General features: G+C 44.3%; 1 protein-coding gene across 1 annotated transcript in view; it reads left to right on the top strand.

Annotated features, from left to right (window-relative positions):
• WDFY4 (WDFY family member 4) overlaps positions 1 to 16763 on the top strand; it is a 303041-nt gene that overhangs the window by 16823 nt on the left and 269455 nt on the right. Inside the window, exon 2 of the mRNA XM_024254223.3 lies at positions 7287 to 7537. Within this exon, the coding sequence (XP_024109991.3) occupies positions 7304 to 7537 (234 nt within the window). The 5' untranslated portion in view covers positions 7287 to 7303. The remainder of the gene's footprint in view (positions 1 to 7286; positions 7538 to 16763) is intronic.

Genomic DNA, 16763 nt, shown 5'->3' on the forward strand with positions numbered 1-16763 from the left:
CACACTTTGGACAAATGTAGACAGTCATGTGACCACCACCAAGTAACTCCTCGTCCTGAAAGCTTACTTCATAGTGGCTCTGCATTTTCGTCTCTGTATCATCTATTTTTTTTTTCACAGCAACACAGCATGAGGCAGCAAATACTAGCAGTATTTGATGGTTGCTGAAAAGAGCCTCAGAGCAGCTCCATAGCTCAGAACTGCTACTAAATAGCAAGTTCTGTGCAGCTGACTCCAAAGCCCACACACTCCTCCTTGACCACTTTCAAGATACAGGACATTTCTACCCCCGCAAAATTCCATCCTGCCTTTGTAGTCATCCCCTTATCCCCCGTCCCCGGCAACCACTGATCTTATTTTCTCTCCTTAACAATTTTGCCTTTTCCAAAATGTCATCTAAGTGGAATATGACAGTAGGTAGCCTCTTGGGGTTGGCTTCTGTCAGCCGACAGAGGCCTTTGAGATGCAGCCAGGGTGCTGTGGGTGTTAGCCGTGTGTTCCTTTGTACTGTGGAGAGGGATTCTGCTGTATGGATGTATGATGGACCCGAGTTTGTTTATTCATTCATTCTGTGAGGGGCATTTATGTTTTTTCCAGGTTTTGGCAGTGATGAATAGAGCTTCTAGAAACATTCATGTATAGGTTTTTGTAGGAGCATAAGTTTTCATTTCTCTAGGATGAATAGCTAGGGGCAGAATTCCTGGGGGTATGTTAAACTTTCCCTGAAACTGCCAAACTTCCTTCCAAAGTGGCAGTGCCGCGTTTGCATTCCCACCAGCAAGGGTGAGAGTGGTTGTTGCTCTGCACCCTTGCCATCATCAAGTTTTGTTTTCTTGTTGAAGACATACTAATTGGTGTGTCCTGGCATCTTGTTTTAATCATCATTTTCCTAATGATGATGCTATTGTCCGTACTCAGTATTTCTGACTGTGTCAGCTGTGCAGGTAGATGTGAACACTGTTCATAGTACATCACCTCTGTCTCTCTCCCCTTTTTAATTCGGTTTTAGATTTTAAGGTCTCCTTGTTGATGTGAAACCATGGGGAAGAGGGAAGCAAGGACTAGCCCCACCCTGAACATGTTTTAGGAACAAGAATGGCTTTGCTATTTATGTATTTATTTTGGAGCGCTCCAGATTGAGGCCAAGACTCTGCTGAAAACAGGGGCAAGAGTGTTTGCATCGGCTGACATGCAGTGAGGCACTGGCTTTTGCATGGAGAGGAAAACAGATCATTTATGGCCATGCATGCGAAGCCACTATTCTATTTTGTATCATCTGGTTTAGAGGCTTCCCCAGCTCCAAGGCCTGAGGGCCATGGCCCATTACGGAGATGGCAAACAGGCAGTTTCTGCACCTGGAGTTTATAATCTGGAAATGAGAATAGTTGCAGAGGCTGACAAGAAATGGGGAAAGAATTTTAATCTTTAATTTTTTCAAAGCAACTCTTTGTCTGCAGGCCCCAGCTTTTCTGCAGAAGGCACTGAGTCCCAAGCTACCCCTTTGGGTCATTCCACATGTCTTCTTGCTCCGGGGCAGCTTTTCCCAGGAACAGCTTCTTGGCATCTTAGCTCCAAGGGCTGCTAGATCACATCTCACATTCTGAGACTCCCAACTCTGCAAATCACTCAATAGAAAGTCAGGGATGAAGACAGTCATCAAAATGTTTACTTAGCAGCCCAAATATCAGCAACCCAGCAGTTGCTTCATGCTCCAGATGTTACCCTTCATTGGGGCAGCTGTGCGCAGAATGCCTGGTGTGGGTTGTTACAACGCAGAGCGAGCTCTGATGATGCTATGTATCCCTGCAGGGTGGGTGGGGTGCAGGGTGAGGGTGGATAGTGACACCAAGAGACCTGGGGGCATGCATGGCCACTCCCAGCATTGGTGCTACTGAGGTCACAGGGAATCCCTCCCTCTCAGGTCCCTGCAGGCTCGCCATCTGGTTCCCTGCACATGGCACAGAGGAAGGGGAGACCCCATCACATACACACAACCCACAGACTCTGGGCCCCTGTGGGGGGTCCCTGCAGCCCTTCAGCTTCTCACTATGCTGGACCTCTTCCCATTGTTCATGCAGGAAGGGCAGAGAGGGACTGGGATCACCAGGACCATGTGGATGAGGAGAAGCCGAGTCCCAGAGAGGGGAAGTGACTCAGTTAAGACACGACAGGGGCCAAGTTTGACCTGGACCTCTGCCTGTGACTCCCATCCTGGCCCCACTGCCCCCTCTGCCTCGTGGCTGTGTGAGAAGGCAAATTTCTGCCTCAGGAGAGCAGAGCTTCCAACCTGGCTGGTCAGGGATGTGGAGGGCTGGAATGCCATGTGCCCCGAACCCATCCAAGCTGGGACACAGCACAGCCAGCAGGGAGGAGTGGTCTTGTCTTTTCCTGGAGGCTCTGGGACTCCCTGCAGCCTCCTGGCCTCTTGCCCTGCCAAGGCCACGTTTCCCTGAACCCTTCCCCTAAAAGCCCACCTGTCCAAGAACCTTTCCAGGGTAGCAAGTCTTCCCCCAGCCTGTGTGACCGGGTATAGTAGTTTGCCAAGCCCCTCTCCCAATTCTCAGCCCCAAGCAGCCACAGTGTGAGCCCAGCTGCCTGTGTGCACTGCTGGGGATGTGCTGGGCAGCAAAGCCTGGGCTGTCCACAGACCTGGGGGCTTCTGCTCTGGTCACCGACTGGCAAAGGGACCCTGGCAAAGTCACCTCTCTGCTCCCACCTCAGTACTAGCTGTGGACGAAGGCTGCTAGCTTTGCTGTCACTGGATATCAGAAGGATTACATGAAGAGATGCATGTAAATGCCTGCACTAAGTAGGTGCCAGTAAATATGCAGTCCCTTAATCCTAATAGTGACCTGTGCTAAGCTGACTAATGCTAGAGGGGCCCTGTGAGAGGACCTGTTGTCATCCCCACTCTACAAATGAGGACCATGAGGCAGGGATGAGTCTTGCCACTTGGTCTAAGCCCACTGTGTTCAAACCCCAGCAGTCTGGCCCCAAAGTCTGTGCTGGGAGCCAAACACGTCTGAGAGTAGAATCCCCAGGAGCCAAGGCCCAGGCGTGTTGTCTGTTTAACAGGTTGATTTTTATGAAAAATGCCCTGAGCTCAAGTTCCCACAGTGGAGAGTGAAGTGGGGGGATGGTTGGGAAGCACAGGTTTGGATCCTGTTTTTATTTAAAATTTTGATATTTTGTTCATCATGGATTTCTTGGCATTAACTTTGATCTCTAAAATTGTTGCATTAAATTATCATTTTTGGCACCTCCTTAAATCTTGTGCGGAGGTGAGTGCCTCCTTCACTGCCCTACCCTCACCCTGGCCTTGCCTGGGACTCCCACAGTGACCCTAAGCCCCAATGGGTCCCTTTTCACTCTGGATAAGAAGAGGCTGCTGGCTTGTAGGTGGGGCACTTCTTGAGAATGAGACGGATTAGAGTGTTTTTTTCTTGCTGTTCTTCACATGGCTTGCAAGGCTACTCCCTGTTTCCTTCCCTTTTAAAATAAAACTGGAGCAGGTGTGGCACGATCAGCAGATGAGCAGGAAGTGGGGCAGCTGCAGCTTAGCATTTGAGTCAGATGCTGCTGCCACGCAATGTCAGGGGTCCGCATTTGTTAGAAATTCTTGTTTATCAAAAATCTTTGCCGATTCAAGTGAAGGTGAGTCAAGTGTTTCACTTCAGCAAACGTGGCTTCTGCACTTTAGAGGAGAGCTGAGTGGTTTCTGATCCTTCCTCTGGATCTCCAGCTAAGTCCCCACCCATTGCAGTTCCATATTCTGACCCGATGCTCACTTGACTTGCCGCTTGCTGGTCCTGAAGATGGGGCATGTTAGCAGGTCCTCAGACATGGTTTACTGATAGAGCCAGTTAGTAGAGCCTGCAGGTGTGGCCACAGAATGAACTTTATATGGTAGAGACAACACTAAGCTCGCTGTTACCGTGGCTTGGGGCTGGCTCTATTGGTGCTAGGGATGGCAGTTTGGTTGGACATAGTGGCTTTCAGAGTCCTGGGGAAATCCTAGTAGAAATCTTGGAGTGGGAAAAATGAACTTGTTCCAAAGAGGGGTCTAGGCTAGAGAGAGAGAGAGATTGAGATTTGGGTGCCATCAGCGCATAGGTTAATTCATTCATGGATTCATTTATACTTTCATTCATTTATTCAATAACATTTTATTGAGAATCTAATCTGTGCCAGCCCCTGCTATGGTGGACACAATATCCTTGCCTTCATAGAGCTAACGTTTAGTGGATATGTGGCTCTCAGTGGTAATTAGAGCCCTGAGAATAGCTGAGACCTCATTACAAAGAACCCATGAAATGAGAACTCACTGGAATCTGACTCCAGAACACCAGCTGCAGGGAGCTCTGCAGGAGACCGAGCCTCAGATGGAAACATACTTAACTCCTCACTCTGCAGCAAATGCGCAGTGAGAAGCAACAGAGATGCACTTGCTTTTGATTTTATTTTACCTGTCAAATCATCAGGGTTTAAAAAAGGGTAATAAAAAAAGATTACACATAGGGAAGCTCGAGCTCTTGTACACTTATGTAGAAGGACTGTCTGTCCCTTGATAGGATTGGTGTTTCAGGAGCAGCCGTTTGGAAATATGGATCAAGAGGCTGGAAAATTTATCTACCTTTAGATCCAACTATTTCCTTTTAGAAATTCAGGAATGGATTAGGATTTGTTATTTTATCATGAATATATAAAAAAGACTTAGATATGAGGATTGTCATTACAGTTTTTTTTTATAGTACTGAATAATTGGATATCATTTAAGTGCCTAAGTGTAAGGGCTTATTAAATAAACAAGCAACATTACTCTATGGCCACCATGTAGCCATTAAGAATGAAGGCATTGAGAATCTTAAATGATGTGGAAAATATTCATGATGTGCTGTTTTGACTACAAAAAAGTTATGGACTAATTTATTAAAAAATGGATTGAGAGAAGATATCTGTAATTTTTAAAACTAACAAAGGACCAGCTTCTAGAATATACTCTCATGAAGCATCAAGAGAAAGACAAGCAAGGAAAAAATAAGCAAAGGTTATGAGTAGTTAATTCACAGAGGAGAAATGCCAAAAGGCTAACAGGCATGTAAAGGGATGCTCATACTCATTAGTAACTTAGCAAAATGCAAATTAAAATAACAATGCAAGGTCTCTTTCCTTCAATCAGATTGCAAACACTGGAAAGCCGGGTGATGCCAAGCAGGGTGGTAATGAGGTCACTGAAGAGCCTTCAGATGCTGTGGGGGAGATGGCCTGATGCCAGCTTTCTGGAGGCGTCTTAGTTGGTGGAACTTAGTTGAACTGAGCAGGCATACTCCCTTGACTCAGTTCTGCTGCCCCTGCCTTCATACCCAGAGTCAGTCATGAAAGCCCAGTGAAGGGACCCACGCAGCAATGTCCACCCCAGCCCTGTGTGCAGGACTGGATGTTGTGGCTAATCCAGCCATCTATCAGAGAAAGCCAACAAGTAAAATAGGCATGTGATGCCCACTTCGGAACACAAGGCAGCAGTTAGAGGAAATGAACTTGACAAACACAGAGCCACGTGGTGGAGTCTGAAGACATAATGCTGGGTAAAAGAGTAAGAGCAGAAAAGATGCAGAAGAGCATTCGCTAGCTTAAGTGTATGCGGATGGAAATCAGGTGCTGTGTGTCATACTCTGTAAGTTCCATGCTGGTGGAATCATACTCACCAAGTGGGAGTGTGGGTGGGGTGGGGACACAGGGAATGTGAATGGAGAATGGAGATCCTGGTGATAAAGAAAGAAATGAACACAGCCAGACAGGAGCCCACCCAGATCAGGGAAAAGGCTAAGGGATGTGAGCAACTCCACATACCGCCTGCCCCTTAGAGTTAGCCCCCCAAAAGAAACAACTTAATCCCCCACAAAACCCCATCCCAGTGCCCAACAAAAGCAAAAGTATAAATAAAGTTTGCTTCAACAATATTATAATTGTGTTCTTACTAAACTATATATTCATAGATAGAAGCTGGAATGTCAGCAGTCATGTTTTCTGGGTATGGGCAAGCATTATGTTCTTCCTGATTTTTTGTTTCCTCCTGGTTTTTGACAATGAACTGACATGGCTTTTGTAATAAGAAAATTATTCCTGAAAATAAAGTCAGAGAGTAAGCAGTCTGTGTGCTTGAAGAGGAGCCAGGGACAGGCTGGGTTCTGCACATAAAGAGTGAGAATGTTTCAGAGAGGGCTGGGTATCCTCGCCAGTGACACGTGGCTAAACCCCATTCTAGCCTTCAAGGAATGTGTGTTTGGGCTCAAAATAAAGCATGATGTAACCCCACCACTGCTGTAGCCAAGAGCAAAACACCTGGAACCCACTTCTGTATGTCCCTCTGGTCACCACTTTGTGATTGTTGAATGCCTGCTGGGTACCCGAATGGCTTCCTATGTGGTAATGTTGAGTTTGTGAGGGCTTTTATTCAGGGATCCTGAACATTTTGGTCCCTTCTTAGAGTTTACTGAACTCCAGACAAACAAACAATAAACTGTCCTATGTTATGGTGTAAGTCATAATTGACTGACACCTTTTGAAGGTGTGTACCTTTGGGAGGTCACTTATTGGTGAGTTGGCCCTTGGCTGTTTTCATCACGTAAGTTTTTGTTCTTGTGCCTACTGGCTTGAGGTTCCCAACTTGCAAACACTGCTCCTGTGTGCACTTATAGATGAGCTCTTGTAAGCTTGGGGACTTAAAGGGTCATTTTGAGAACAAAATACTCGATATTTTTAGAGACCCATCATAGAAGGAAGTTCTAGATATAGAATTATGTGCCTCTACAAATACCAGTGAACTATTTACATCTCTTTTGTGTATGCAGCCTTTTAAAAGAGAAGCAGCAACAAGTGAAAAAACAAACAAACAACACCCCCCCCCGCCCCAAAACAGGCTTTAGTGTGAAAGTTTGCATTTCAACTTGATGTCTAGCTGCCTGTATGCCTTTGGCCCAGTTTCCTTACTTACCTAGAGAGAATAAGAGCACCCGTCTGTCTGTGTGGCTGTAGGAGAGTCTGTCTGAGTCTTGTGTATAAGATCCCACAGTGCTGGGCACACACTAGATTATGAACTTGTATTAATCACATCTAAATCTGACTCCCCTTTTTAAAAAGTCTTCCTTATTTTAGTCTGTTTCAGATTCTTAGGGGAACCATTTTCAATAGAAACTGGGCTGAGTGAGTACAGTACCTTATCCACAGCCAGAATCATCAGGAAGTGATGTGACAGGAGTGTTCACTTCTATTTGTTCTGAATTCAGATCTACTTTGCCACGGCATGGAGGCAGAAGATCTTTCAAAGGCTGAAGACAGAAATGAAGATCCAGGTTCCAAAAATGAAGGGCAACTTGCAGTTGTGCAGCCTGATGTCCCACATGGAGGGCAGTCCCCCAGTCCCACAGCTCTCTGGGACATGCTGGAAAGGAAGTTTCTGGAATACCAGCAGTTGACTCACAAGAGCCCCATTGAGCATCAGAAGAGCCTGTTGAGTCTTCTCCCCCTATTCCTAAAGGTTAGTGTTCTTATTTTTGAAACTGTAAGGTGATAGGTGCTCTGGGCACTTCTGGGATGATTGCATAGTGAAGTTGATGGTTTTAATGTCATCCCAAGTGGACTCTGATTGGTTGCTCAGGGGAGCGTTGTCTTAGTCTGCTAGGGCCACTATAACAAAATGCCATTAAACTGGGTAGCTTAGATGCAACAGCCTTATTTCTCACAGTTTGGAGCCTGGGAAGTCCAACATTAAGGCACATTAAGTGTCTGGTAAGAGCTTACTTTCTGGCTCATAGAAGGTGCCTTCTTGCCATGGCCTTATGTAGTGGAAGGGGTGAGGGGCCTCCCTCAGGCTTCTTTTATAAGGGCACTAATCCCATTCATAAAGGTAGAGCCAAATTGTTTTCCGAAGGCCCTATCTCCTGACACCATTACCTTAGAGATTAAAACGTCACTATATGAATTTTGGGGAGACCCTAGTGAGAGTGTCATGCCAAAGATGACAAGAAAGTCTCATTTCTAGGATGGGGAGGGACTTAGAAAGGACAGACAGTTAGCTTCTGAGTAATACTGTCTCTTTAGTTAAAAAACGTTACATTGTTCAATCACAAACCCAGTTTGGGAGCTAGAAATAAGACCAGCTTCTTTGGGAGGGAGGAGAGGATGGTATGTCCTGACACAAGAGTCACACAGGTGGCTGGCAACCTTGCACCCCAGGGATGCCAACACCAAGGCCTGGAAGAGCAAGAATATCTTGCATCAAATTGTAACAATAATGCAAAGTGAGGTAAAATCAGTGGAAAGCACCAGAGCTTCACTCACATCCCAGACACAGCTCCACTAAGGAAACCAGCCCATCTACTGGGTCTGCACTCTAGCTAGTGGCAGCTGGTGACAGCTTGGCTGCAAGGGATTTCCTTTGTTATCTGGGAGCAATACTCCTGCCAGTGAGGTCTGCCTTATAGTTGAAGTCTAGTTGTAGCATTGAAAGCAGTTTTTATGAGGACTTAGTGTTTACTTGACTGTGGATTTGGGGTTATTTTTGAAAAGCGTATACCTACAAAATATTCAAAGCAGAGAGAACAAGAGCTGCCTTTCACGTTTGAAAGTAGACTATGGCAGATGGAGGCTTTGGCATGTTTTCACTGGTAAATGCCTTTGTGAATATATTTCCTCTAACTTATTCATCAGAAATATTTAAGAGTTTCCAAAGATTACTTAGAATCTTGTTGGGAGCACATTTATAGGATGCATTCCATACTTAGCATTAAACAGTTGCCAAGTAACTCACTGTCCATTAATTCATTTTCCTCCATGTTTTGGCCTTGTAGTCCCATTCATCTCATTTCACAGACTGCATAACTAGGGCTAGATCAGGAATGATAGCTAAAGATTCTCAATCCTAGCCCTGCCTGCCCTGACAACCCCAGATTCTGGGAGGTGGGGCAGTCTTACCCCAGTTCCCAGATCAACTTTGCCTTATGGAAGGGACAATGTGAGCAGTCCCCAGCCCCCAGTGCAAGTCACTGGCGATGGGGATGAGTTCAGCCATTACTGAGCTGCTGGTTCTCGGTGACACCTTTCCCACCTGCATGGGCAGCCCAGGCTCTGATGAAAGAACTCTGCACCCAAGAGCCAGGACTTGATTCTTCTTCACCTCCCTGTTGTTTATTGGAGAATTCATTTGTTTGTTGCACCAGTATTTATTAAGCTTCTATACTCTGTTCTAAGGCCTGGGCTATAGGAGTGAAGAAGACAGAGGTGACACACCACCCTCATGGTGAGTGTGGCCCAGAGCAGAGGGCATCGAGTAGCACACTGTGTATTTCATTTGGCCTGCAGGGGTTCAGAATGAACTAGCGGCCATTTTTTTCAAAATGGAAAGTTTTCATATGAAAATCAGATTTCTAATTTATCTTGAAAATTTTGGTAGATCTAATACTGACGGTTGTATGGGAGGGGTTATGGGGTTCCCCAGCTAACCTCGGAGCTCACTCCAACATCTTTCACCCAACCCATATTACTAATGAATGTTATGTCACTGTACAGGCATGTGAGCTTGTGACTCCATATTTAAGTATTGCTATTATAAATGAACCTTGATACTGGTCTTTGTTTTCCAAACCCTGTCCCTATAATTGGAGGCATAATGGCCCTGTTGTTGAACATGTGGGCTTTCGAGTCAAACAGATCAAGGCTCAAGTCCTGGCTGCATCACTTATTTATTAGTTGTGTGCCGTTGAGCAAGTTACCAACTATTGCTGAACCTCAGTTATCCATAAAGTAGAATTAATAGCATTTCGATGAGAAACCATGAGGGTAAGACAAGACAATGATTATAAAGTCCACAGCTCATGGAAAGTAGACATTATTCCCATTACTTTTCCACCAGCCTCCAGCGTACTTACTGCACATGGACTGAAGCCTTTGAGATTCCTGTCGCCAGGATTCCCTAAACTGCTGACACAATCTGCTACTCTGGATCCCTGGAGCCCACCTCTGGCAAACCCTGTAGAGGCAGAATGTTATAGGCTTCTCATAATTTTCTTAATATTGATATTATTTTATTAAGTCCTACATGCCTACGAAACATTGTTTCTATTACGTTCTGACTGACTAATAAAACCCTGCCAGAGCCAGAGTGCTTAGCCTTCTTAATTAAGAGTTGGTGGTAGAAAGAAAGGTGGGGAAGATGGGAGATTTTTCTCAGGTGTAGTGCAGATCAAATCTAACCTGAGATGAAGCCTGAGAATATTTACTGGAATATAGGCCCTTGTGTAAGAAGATAAGCTTGTAACCACTCTGTTCTGAATTTTATAACCACAAAGCAGTGTTCTTTAAGGTTTTCCATGAAGTTCCCCCTTGGAAATAACAGAACCTAAAATGTTATGCCACTTCTCCTGGACTGTGGCTGTTAACATCAAAGCCTTATGCATGTATTGGTTGTCATGGAAATCATACTCTGCCTGGGCTCTGAGACTCCTGAGTACAAACAAAAGAGTCCCGAACTCCCATGTGTGATGGAGCTCAACTCTATACCTGACTGTCTTCATTTTGGCCCAAAGAAAATTAATTAAGATTATTTGGAATATTATTTGTTCCAAAGCAATGCACACAAGGGATTTTGAATTGTCACTTCTGCTTGGAAAGGCCATGTCCCTGGGGTGTGGGGTCTTGTCTGACTAACCCCCAGCCTCTTTGCTGGTCAGACTCTGCATGGAAGGGGTGATCTATGTTGTAGCTGGGGCTGGGTGATCAGGTTGACAGCTGTGTGTGCCTCTCCTAAGTTGCTGTCACCTGGTAGCTTCAACCTTGTGAGTCTTGAGATTTGACAATGGGCATTGTCTTGTGCATCAGACTCCCTCAGAGCTACTTCTTTGGCATCTTCTTCCCAGAGAAGAACTTCCAGTTAGCCTGTTTGGTTTTCTTCCATATCTGACTCCTCCAAACACACAGCACTGAACTTTCCCCTATCCCTGTCTTTGTTTATACTTGAATCTGCAGTAACTGCTAGGCAAGTACAAAGGTGGGCTTGGTTTGCGATACAGTGAATCCCAGCCCCCACTGCCTCTTGAGTTGAAGAGTGGCTGCAGGGGTGCTAACCCACTCAATATTTTGGCTATTGTCTAGGTAATAAGGAAGAGCCTAATGGAATCTCAACAAACTGGAACCCAAAAAGGGAGCTGCCCTGAGGGGAGAAGTGAGAAATGGGATTCTCACCCAGAACAGCAGGCTCCCTCTTCACCTAGGGTTCCTCATTCCTCTTGTTAGGTCAAAGAGTTCTTAGCCACGGCAAGTTGAAGGATGTTTCAGTCCTGATCTAGGGTCAGATCCTTCCAACCTAGCCTTTCCCCCTTTTCTTTTATTTCTTTTTAATATCACTCTATTCTTTCTTTGACCTGTGCTAAGCAACATGTATATTAGAAATGAGACTAAGAGATGAAATGATGCCCTAGGTTCCAACGCTAGCAAGGGGCAGAGCCAAGACTTAAACTCAGGCACCCTGATGCCCAGGTGAGCAGTTGCTTTCACTGATGCTAGCTAGGTAATATCCTACAGGTTCTAACTAGCTAGCCAGACATTCTGTTCAGTGTTTACATGTCCTCACAATAACGCTGTGAGGTAGGTAGTATTTTTATCCCAGCTTTATAGATGAGGAAAGAGAGGTTTAGGGATGTTGCATAACTTGGCCAAAGTCACCCAATTGTCAGCTGGTAGCAGAATGTCACCAGAGCAGTCTGTTGTAGGTCTGCATTATTAACAACTGGATGTCCTTGCTCAGTGCTGGGGTTCCTAGGATAGGGCAGATCTGGTTTGTCTTTCCTTATTTCATGACTCACTGGACAATGGCTTTGTCTGGCTAAGACCTTACCTTTTCCTTGGGCTCAAAAAGAATGTCACCCCAACACATAGGATGTTTAGATTGCTGACTCTAGGATGTTGCAGTTAAGGAGGAAGTTTTATTTCATCACATGGAAGCAACACAGAGGCAATGACTTCTGTGGTGTGCAGGGTAGTGTTTTTAAGAAAGACTCAATAGGCTGTTGTTCTTTTCCTGCCAAGAGCCTTGGGGTTTGGTCTTTTCAGAACCTTTCCCATCGTATGATCTCACACCAAGGGAAGAAGGTGTTCTTCTAGCAATCATGGGAAGGTGCTGGTTTTGGGGGAAGAAAAGCACTTGAGGTCCTCATTTTGCACAGAGATATCCTGTAATAATAGAAATGGGGAAATCTAGAGCTACAGAAGTAGCCACTGAGGTTTATTCATAGAATGTGGACTTTGAGAGAAAGCAGAAAGTAAAATAGAGAATCCTCAGCAATTAATGCAAAATCTATCAGTGTCTGAGATAGACAACTTGGGAGGTGGGACCACGTTGGAGAAAAGGGAAATATGTGGATGTGGTAGATTAGAGGTGCTGTGAATGGGCTCACACTCCTCCCTTCAAGAGGTGGGATCTTTATCCCTTCCCCTTGAATCTAGATGGATTTGTATTGACTGGGCTAATGGAACAGGGCAGAAGAGACATTTCCAGGCATAGGCCTCAAGAGGCTCACAGCTTCTTCTGCCTCTCACTTGGCATACTCACTCCTAGAATCTAGCTGCCATGTTGTAAGGAAGCCCAAGTAGTTCTGAGTGAACACCTGTGTGGAGAGGATCCAAGGCCCTGCCCTTGAGGTTGCACTTGCTGCTGACTGCCAGCACCATCTTGTCAGCCCTGTGAGCACACCCACAATCTTGGAAGTGGATCTCTTAGCTCCCATTAGCTGCCCTAGCAGAATGGAGCACAGAAAAGGTGTCCCTGCTGAGCCCTGCCCACATTGCAGATCCATGAGAAAAGTAAATGATTGCTATTATTTTAAACCACTGAATTTAGGGGTGTTTTGTCATGCACAAAAGGTAACTGGAAAAGTGGGTAACATAAGAAGGAATACATCCATTTCCTAGTATGAAGGGATTGAAATGAACACTAACTTAGTTGTATTTAGAGGTGAGTGTATTTTGGTGTTTGTGTGTGTGCATATGTGCACATTCCTAGGCTGACTACTCAGCCAAAGGTGCAGAGTTTATGATGTAGAGTATGATTGATCATTCTTGTAAAAACCAAGTGTGGATCTAACTGATAATTGAAGAAAGATAAACACCATTAAATAAAATAGCAAAGATGACCAAGAATTATTTTTTTATTTTTTTATTTTTTGAGATGGAGTCTCACTCTCCATCCCAGGCTCGAGTGCAGTGGCCTGATCTCGGCTCACTGCAAGCTCCGCCTCCCAGGTTCACGCATTCTCCTGCCTCAGCCTCCCGAGTAGCTGGGACTACAGGTGCCCGCCACCACTCCTGGCTAATTTTTTTTCTTTTTTTTTTGTATTTTTAGTAGAGACGGGGTTTCACCGTGTTAGCCAGGATGGTCTCAATCTCCTGACCTCGTGATCCACCTGCCTTGGCCTCCCAAAGTGCTGGGATTACAGGTGTGAGCCACCATGCCCGGCCACCAACAATTATTTTTAGGTGTGGTGTCCAGCGGGGAGAGTAAGGGTAAGCCCTCCTCTTTGTCCACTCCTGACTCTACCCCATCTTGGAGTGGGACCTGCAAGATGGTTTATTCCCATCTTGGGGAAATAACACTTTTTAGCAAAGTTTTGATGCACCATTTTTTTTTTAACAGAAGAGAGGGTCCACTGCATCACACTCCCTGGGAAACTTCATGCAAAGTCTCAGAAATGTTTTGAGTTCACTTAAAGACAAACCTGCCAAACTCTGCAGTAATGGAGTAATAATGACATTTTGTTCATGCTGGAATACCAACCATGTTCTCTTTGTCATTCAAAAGCTGGGTTTTTCCTCTCATCTCCCCTAGAGCTTAGCCATTCTTTATTTTCCTTTGGAGACCAGAGCATCATTTTCTTTCTCTTTTTTCCATGTGAAGGGACAGCCATGAGGCATGATGGTGCAGCTTAGATAATGTTAGCAAATAAAAGTTTTTTAAAATATTGAGCAATATTCTCCCAGCATGTAAGTCCCAGTTTGGGAAAAAATTAGGGCCTTTTGGAAGCTGCCTTAACTCTTTGGGGTCCCCATGGTACCATTCAGTAAATGATTGGCTCTGTGCATCAAACAGCACCCCGGTGGCCTGAAAGAGTTAACGCAGCTTCCAGAAGTGCCCATCGAGGTCCCAGGAAGGAGTCTGGGCCTTGGGAGATCTGGCTCAGAGTACAATTACTGTTCAGCTCACAGTGGCCCAATTTGCTTTATTGTGGAGTGCCTCCTGGAGTCCCACTGCTCCAGAGACGATATAGATGCTTCTGAGTCAACTGCCTGCAAATTGGTCTTTGAGGGGTTTGTCAGTGCAGGGAGGAGTTGCAGGGATTTGTTAGAAATACGTCGTAGCAGAGTTCTCATTTCTAGGGAGGGAAATCATCTTGCCACAGAAATTCCAAGCCAAAAGGACAGACTTTTTCTCTCCAGGGATTAACATGTCTGAGTGGCAGTTGGCTTGCAGGTGGCAGCTATAAGTTTCGTAGATGTGTGAATGCTACTTTGGGTATGTGCACACGTGTGTGAAGTAATTCAAACCTTGACTCTGCCACTTAACTGATTTTTCTTAAACTCCAGCTAAGCCTCAATTTCTATAAAGTGGGCATAATAATAGTACAAACCTCAAAGGCTTGTTGTGAGGATTAGTGAAGCTAATGCATGGAAATGTAATGCATAGTGTAAGTGTTTGGCATGGCACTGAGGCCCAAAACATTTAGTCATTGTTACTGTGTATTGTGGGTTTCATATTCGTTTCATTCACTTATCAAGTATGTGTTGGAGGTCTGCTATGTCCAACAGTGTTTAACAGTAATCTAGCATTTTGGTTGTTTTAGCAAAGTTCTACCCTGCTACTTTAAAAAAATTTACGTAAGCAAATACCAACCAAGTCTATTTATATGGTAGAAAAAATTCAGATCCATACAGAATTTTGCTCAAAACACATGAGTACTCACAAACCAGTATATAATAAATAAAACATTTCAGGTAAACCAAGCTCCCTGTGTACACATTCTATAGCTCATTCCCCTCCCTTTTCCTCCAATGGGGTTCTCTCTCTTGAATTTGGGGTACCTCATTCCTTGAGTGGATGTTCACTTCTGTTAGCTACATATATGGCCATCAGTAACATGCAATCTAGTCTTATAGGTTTTATAGACTCTTACTGTAACATACTTTTACAACTTACTTTTTACACTCAACATTCTATTTCTAGGATTCATCCATGTTGATGCATCTAGCTCTATTTCTTTTTCAGTACTATATAGTATCCTATTATATAAATATACCACAAATTATTCATTGTCTTATCAATGCATATTCAGTATTTTTTTTCCACCTAGTTTTTCACAGCCACAAATACTGCCAGACAAATATTTCCTGTCCAGTACATGTGCCAGCATTTCTTTAGGGAATATACCTAGGAGTGAAATTGCCAGGTGGTAGAGTGTGTGCCCCTATAACTTTATTGGATAAGGTTAAACCCTTCTTGAAAGGGTTCTTCCAATCAATACTCTGTCAGTAGCACATGGGGGTTCCTGTGATCCCCCCCCATTCTCCTACATTTGGTATTGTCAGGTATTTCATTTTTGCCAACCCAAAACGTATAAAATATTGAGGTTTCAATGTGCATTTTATGGATCATTAATAATTTGTTATTTTATCTTACATAAATGATCTTTTTTTTCAGTTGTCTATTTTGTTCTTTTTTTAAAAAGCAGGTTGTTTGCTTTTTTCTTATCTATTTTTAGGAGTCTGGATACTAATCCTCTGTCAGTGGCACACATTGTGAATATTTTCTCCCAATTTGTGGCTTGCCTTTTCACTTTGTTTATAGTATCTTTTAATACAGGGAAGATTTTTGAAGGCTTTTATGTTTTAACAAACATAATGCCACAGCAAGACACACATTAAAAATGTTTTTCCTCTTGGATTTTGAAGCCCTCCTTATCTTTCCTAGATGGAAGAGCTCAGGTTAAAAAAGAACTCATTCAGGTCTTTGAGCAAGGAGCTTAAGTGAAAGTAGACGGGTGGGTGGTGCTGAGTGGAAGCAGGGCAGCAAAACTGCCTTCCATGGAGGCCACGGATGCCCAGAATGTGCACAGCAGTTGACCTTCCTGGTGGGAACCAGGCACAGGGAATCTCTCAAGAACTCAAGTCCTGGACCTAGGGCAGTCCCTCCACTCTGGCCATTGGTCTGCAACGAGCCCTTCTCATCGCAGGACTAGGAAACTTAGTCAGTCCTACTTAGCCAGTTCTACAACACAGTAGAACAAAGAGAAGAGGCCATCTGCCCAAAGACTTGGATGAAAAGCGGACTTACGAACAGGGCTGCTACACAAATAGGGAGGGAATTCTGAAATAAGTCTGGCATTCCAAACAGAATTTTAAAACTCGTGACTTCTACTAAATAGTATCCTAAATAATAAGGGGAAAAGTCTGCAGAAAAAGGTGATCAGGTGGGATAGAAATACCGAAGGGGGAGATAAGAAAGAATTTTAAGGAAATTGAAAAAGAGGAGATTAAAAACAACAACTTGGACTGGAGAAGAATTTTTTAAGCCCGGAACTAAAGCCAGAAAATTTAAGAATAGATTGAGAAATTTGATTTCATAGGAATTTCAGATTTCTGTATAGCAAAACCAAACAATAACAAATTAAAAGACAAAATGACAAACTCAAAATAACTGCAGTTATATTATGGCCCATCTA

The sequence above is a fragment of the Pongo abelii genome, chromosome 8, assembly GCF_028885655.2.
Source record: "Pongo abelii isolate AG06213 chromosome 8, NHGRI_mPonAbe1-v2.0_pri, whole genome shotgun sequence".
Lineage (NCBI taxonomy): Eukaryota > Metazoa > Chordata > Mammalia > Primates > Hominidae > Pongo > Pongo abelii.